Raw genomic sequence first — 6,328 nt, forward strand, 5'->3', positions numbered from 1 at the left:
CGAGACGTTATCGCTACTGCAGCGGCCGTTATGGGCCGGTTCTGGGCCAATGCCGCTATGCTACTATATATATTTTATATATATATATATTACTAATACTATATATATATGTATAAATAAATGCTATTATTAGGTAGGGACACGTTTTTATGATGCACCGCAGGTTCTTTCCTGTCTCAGTGTCTGTTGTGTGTGTATATAATGCCAGTTTTATCTGGGTTATTATGTGTAGTACCTGACAAGTTATTTGTGGAAAAAATCAACCCGTTTGTGAATTTTAGGTGTTTTAGTTTTTTATGTCTCAGCCATTCTACTGTGACTCGCATGACATTTCTACAAAAATCGAACTTTTAATGGTCTGGCATTCCTATATTAGCTTGCTGCTACTTGTTTAAAAAAACCATTTTAGCAAAGGTACCAGTTAATGCGGTAGTTATGCATATTTTAGCATTGAAGTTATTGCAGCCACACTAATATTTTCTCAGATATCACAAACTATTGTGCGTGACTCGCATGATGGGCTACTAACACATGTTTTGAAGTATACTAAGTATTTACATAAAATTTTGGTTTTAATTTAAACCATTTCATTATTTCTCTTAATAAAAAACAAAACAATTTATGTCACTAGCTCTCACTTCAGTTTTCAACTTTGGTGTATACACTTACATGGAATGGCTGATCTAAATACTGAATAAGATATTTTTGATAAAAAAATGGTGGTCGTTGTGAAAAACACAGTGCCATTGTGAAAATAAGGTAAATATCTGCTTTAGAATTATGAATTAAGACTGACATGATTAAATTCTGGCTTACTCAAAACCATGTACGTATTGTATACTTTTGAGAGAAGTATCAACCATGGCGCTAGCGCCATATTACTACCTTAATATGACATGTTATCATCTGTAAATTTCAGGTATTTACTTTAGCAAAATACCAAGAGGCCCTAGCAGCCTATTTTCGCCTGGATTCTGAAGCTGGGATCAACCACGTTGTAGAAATCTTGCTCGGAGAACAGAATGCATATGTCTTCTTTGAGGGTAACCATGGCGACCTTCACTCGTATGTCCGCTCACACCGGCGTCTGCGTGAGAATGAGGCGGCATTACTGTTCTGCCAGATAGCCACCATTGTCGCGGCATGCCATAGCAGGGGTGTTGTACTACGAGACCTGAAACTGCGAAAATTTGTCTTCAAAGATGAGGAAAGGTAAGCAAGTCTTGATGAAGTTGGCTTCTTTAGCTTGAGATGTATTGTCTGGATGTATGCTAGATTAGATCAAGAGTAGATAATAGAGATGAGTATGACACTGTTTTAACAGCGTTTTGAATAGTTTTCAACTTGTAAATATTCTATCAATATGTGAATAAATATATTCAAACTTTACCTTGTTTTCGTCTATGATTCTCCCTTAATCATATGACACCACCAATTTACCTGAAAATCGTATGTGTTCTTCAAAAAAGTTATTTGAATACGACACGGTTCCACACAGTTTTCCCAAATGATTGCATGTTGATAATGCGGCGGCAGCACCAGGTTGTAACTACGGGACGCTGGGGGCTGTTGTGGATATTAGGTAAGCACAGTAACAGCACTTGTTTCGCTTCCTTATTATCAGGAACACGATGGCAAATCAGCTGCTAGCTCGCCGTGAGAACACATTTATTTCTAGCACGCTGGAAACGCTACACGCTGAATACAATTCAATGCCTAATATCCCCAACGACCCCCAGCGTTCCGTCATAGACAATAGAACACTAATCCGATAATAAACTTGTGCCGAATACATGCGATCATTTGGGAAAACTGTGTGAAACCATGTCGTATTGAAAGAACTTTTTTGAAGAACACATACGATTTTCGGGTAAATTGGTGGTGTTATATGATTAAGGGAGAATCATAGACGAAAACAAGGTAAAGTTTGAATATATTTATTCACATATTGATAGAATATTTACAAGTTGAAAACTATGCAAAACGCTGTTAAAACGGTGTCATACTCTTCTCTATTATGTATTCTTGATTAGATGCAGATGCAGTACATGTGTTAGATTGGATGCAATCAAGAACTAATAATACATGTATTATTAGCATTTGATGTGATGTCTATCAACTCTAGAACAGCGGTGGAAATGAGCCATACAGGGTTACATTTTGAATGATGTGAAATACATTTAGCTTTACAGCATGGCTGATTTGCTGTGCTTTAAGTTTAAGTGCATCATTAGACACAAAACAAAACGCTAATACAGTGCGAGGCTGATATCTCTATTGATCATGTTTCCAAAGGCGGGGGTCATGTTGTGTAAAAATAGGATTTTAAACAGGCATTATGGAAAAGTATGCGTGAACTGTTGACTGCTGGACATTCGATGTACTACACCTGGCTGCTGCAGCAAATAGAGTATTTGATGTTAGCCCAGAATTGAACCACTAGCTATGTGGATTTATACATGATGATATGTATGATGAACATATAGCCAGTGTGCAAGTCTGTCCGTCTCTCAGTCAACGTCCTACTTTTGATTCGTGTGACGAATGATTTTTTTGTATATATATCACGTTATCAGGCTAGATTTGTAAATACTGTTTATCCTCCAAGTCCCTCAATTGTAACAATGGTGCTGCGACACGTTTTAGCATGGTTCACAGTTGACACATTTTTCAATTCATCCATCTATCTATCTATCCATCCCTCCCTCCACCCACCCATTCATTTATTCATCCATCCATTCTTCCATCCATCCATCCATCCGCCCGTCCGTCCATCCACCTGTCCGTCCATCCATCCATCCATCCATCCATCCATCCATCCATCCATCCATCCATCCATCCATCCATCCATCCATCCATTCATCCATCCATGCATCCATCCATCCATCCATCCATCCATCCATCCATCCATCCATGCATCCATCCATCCATCCATCCATCCACCCGTCCATCCATCCATCATTCCATTCCTCCCACCATCAGTACCGTTCTATTGCATCTGTCTATAAGGAAGCTAGTTTGGCCCCTGATTCGTTTATATTGTAAATATAATAATGCTTGATCCAAGTTTTACATTGACTGAAGTACGAACGGTAACGTAGGGTCAACGCGATTTGAAAAACAACAACCACGAAAGGCTGGCAGTAGTTTTAAACAGAAATTGCCTGTAACTTTAGTGCTGTTGCTTTGGTTTAGTAAGAATATTTGGCAGCAAGTATTCACTGCCAACATTGAGAGCAGGCAGCAAACTGACCACTGTAGGCAACAAAACTGCTGCTTGCTGCCCTTGATATCCTGAACTCCTGATATCCCCTATATATATGGGCTACACTGTTAGAGGCTCCATAGAGACTGACATCTCATAGCACGTACGATATAACTTGGCGATATAAAAGACGATGTGTATATATATATATATATATCAAGAGTACATAATAAGAAACATAGCATATATGCTGCCTGGACATGAATCTAAAGTTGGACGACATTCAGACGCTTCCCTGAAATGACCGCAAATTACTTTAATAGCCTTTGTTTCTAGCTGCGCGTGAAAACCATGCCCGTACATAGCAGCAGCATCCATGGCCAGCAGCGATCGGGCGGAGTGAGCTTTGGCCGGGTTGCGTAGGTGTTATCGATTGTACGCTGTGTAATCAGTCACTGTAGGTTACACTGCCGACTGTGTGCGTGTGCGTGCCGATCAATTCGTCATCGCGTGCGGATGCGTGCATGGCGGATGCTGACGAAGCCGGAGTGATGAGGCTTCCAGCTCTCCCGGCGTGTCAGCGTGATGCATATGTGCACTCTATATATCACATTGCATCCTCTCTTTTGTGTCCTTTCCTCCTGCTATGCTAGCCATAGTGCTAAGACCGAATAAGGTGGATATGACTTTTCATAGATAATATGTCGGATTTTTTTGATTGACGAAATTTATTTCGAGGATAAAATCAGCAGCTATTTACAAACATAGTTACCTCCGCCCAACGGAGTTGGAGGAGGTTATGTTTTCGCTCTCGTGTGTTCGCGTAAGACTGGTACTCGCTCCCACCTCGATTCCCCAATCGAGTAACTAAGCCGAGAGGTGGGACCGGGTACCAGTCTAGTGTTCGTGTGTTCGCGCGATATTAGCCAGCCAGCCAGCCAGCGCAGCGAGCCAGCTCCTAACACACATATATATCAAGAGTGGATAATAGAGTCTCTCTATTATCCACTCTTGATATATATATATATGCACTCCGTCAGTGCACTCTGCCTAGCTAATCTCATGTCATGAGCTCAATCTCAGTCATGCACTCTGCCTGCTTAGTCACTCGTAGATAAGTGTAAGGCTGGATTGGTAGGTCCATTAATATTATCAGTAGTGTCATAATATAGATAATGTTCTACTATATTGTTACTTTAGTTGGCGGAGGTATGCACTCCGTAGTGCCTCTAGTTGTGTTATTGTACGCATCTTATGCCGCTTTTATACTGCGCACGACTTTAGCCCGCTTCTGAAGCGGGATAACTTTAGCTCGGGATAAGTCGTTTTATACTGCGCACGACTTTAGCCCGCTTCTGAAGCGGGATAACTTTAGCTCGGGTTAAGTCGTTTTTTACTGCTGAAGCGGGATAACTTTAGCTCGGGATAAGTCGTTTTATACTGAGGGTCTGAAGCGGACCTGAACAACCTCCTGAGGTGGAATAACTTTAGCTCGGGCTAAGTGTTTTTCGACCTTTTATACTGGAGTTTATCCCGCTTCAGGTCCGGACCTGAAGCGGGATAACCCCCAGTATAAATGGGGTAATGGGGGGTTTGTGGGGGGGGAATTTAGAGCGAGCTAAAGTCGAGATACCTTTTATACTGACGTTAGCTCGGGTCTGAAGCGGACCGGACCACCCCTTAGAGCGGGATAACTTTAGCTCGGGCTAAGGGTGTTTCGACCTTTTATACTGGAGTTTAATTATCCCGCTTCAGGTCCGGACCTGAAGCGGGATAAACCCCAGTATAAAAGGGGTATTAGTAACACGTGGTCCGGTTTCTGGTATGAGTTCGCTGTACTGTGAAGGTTTATGCGTCACGTATTTTGCATGCGCTTGCGCGCTGTAGTTTCGCTCCACTCATTTATAGTATGTATTTTCCGGATAACTATGCCAGCCGTAACGAGAGAAATGAATCTATTAGGCATTGCATAGTGCGTAGAATAGCATTGTGGTCGAAATTAGCGGTATCCCGATAACTGCGGGATAGTATAGATTCTTGTGTTGGATACCAGATTTCAATGCAATTTGGTTGCCAGGATAGTAAAAAAAAATCGTCAAAATCGGGATAGTGGTTGTTGAGTCGGCTCAGCGCGACGCTTTCTGGTAAACACCCGCACACCTACGATAAACACCTACGATTTTGTCGATGGTAGGCGCCATTTTGAATGTCATGTGACACGGGCACGTTCAGCTATTGGCTGTTCAATATTTATCGTAGAGGATTTTTCTGAGTTCACACGCACACTACAAAATCTTGTCGGATTACAAAAAATCGCTTCAAAATAATCGTTTCAAAATCAAACATGTATAGGGAAGTCTATTGCTACCCGTGATCGTATGAGTGGTTACGCGTGAGTGTGTGTAGTACACCCTTGCTAGCGTCTATGTGAATGCAGATAATAAGAGAACATAACGATTTATATGAACGTATTCAGTTATTTCTTTAATTGACAGCCTTAAGCCTGGCGCACATTGCCGAACATTTTCCCGTACAAATGTTCGTCCGAACAAATGTTTTTGTCTGGCAATGTGCGAGTGGACAATTGCTGAGGGCACATTGCCGAACATTCTCGAACAGCGAACAATCTCGTGGCGCCATCCAGTAGCTGTGTTGTAAAGAGTCACGTGATCGGCGCATGATTGGGCACAAAAATCATGTGACCACATATCGTGCTGCTATTGGTTACTACTTTACAAATGTTCCTAGAATTGTTCGACATTCAGCGCACATTGACGAACATTCGACGAACAATGTTCGAGATATCAAACATTTCCGATCTAGGTTCGGAACAAATGTTCGGCGACTTTTTTCACCGCACATTGACGAACATTCGACGAACAATGTTCGAGATATCAAACATTTCCGATCTAGGTTCGGAACAAATGTTCGGCGACTTTTTTCACCGCACATTGACGAACATTCGACGAACAATGTTCGAGATATCAAACATTTCCGATCTAGGTTCGGAACAAATGTTCGGCGACTTTTTTCACCGCACATTGACGAACATTCGACGAACAATGTTCGAGATATCAAACATTTCCGATCTAGGTTCGGAACAAATGTTCGGCGACTTTTTTC

The 6,328-nt window shown here is 41.6% G+C and overlaps 1 protein-coding gene across 2 annotated transcripts in view; it reads left to right on the top strand.

Annotated features, from left to right (window-relative positions):
* The window catches only part of LOC106819080 (tribbles homolog 2-like), a 21,970-nt gene that overhangs the window by 4,117 nt on the left and 11,525 nt on the right, over nt 1–6,328 (top strand). For both annotated transcript variants that reach the window (XM_014823744.1, XM_014823750.1), the window contains exon 3: nt 920–1,212. In XM_014823744.1, the coding sequence (XP_014679230.1) occupies nt 920–1,212 (293 nt within the window). The remainder of the gene's footprint in view (nt 1–919; nt 1,213–6,328) is intronic.

Source organism: Priapulus caudatus, unplaced genomic scaffold (genome assembly GCF_000485595.1).
Source record: "Priapulus caudatus unplaced genomic scaffold, Priapulus_caudatus-5.0.1 Scaffold38, whole genome shotgun sequence".
Classification (NCBI taxonomy): domain Eukaryota; kingdom Metazoa; phylum Priapulida; class Priapulimorpha; order Priapulimorphida; family Priapulidae; genus Priapulus; species Priapulus caudatus.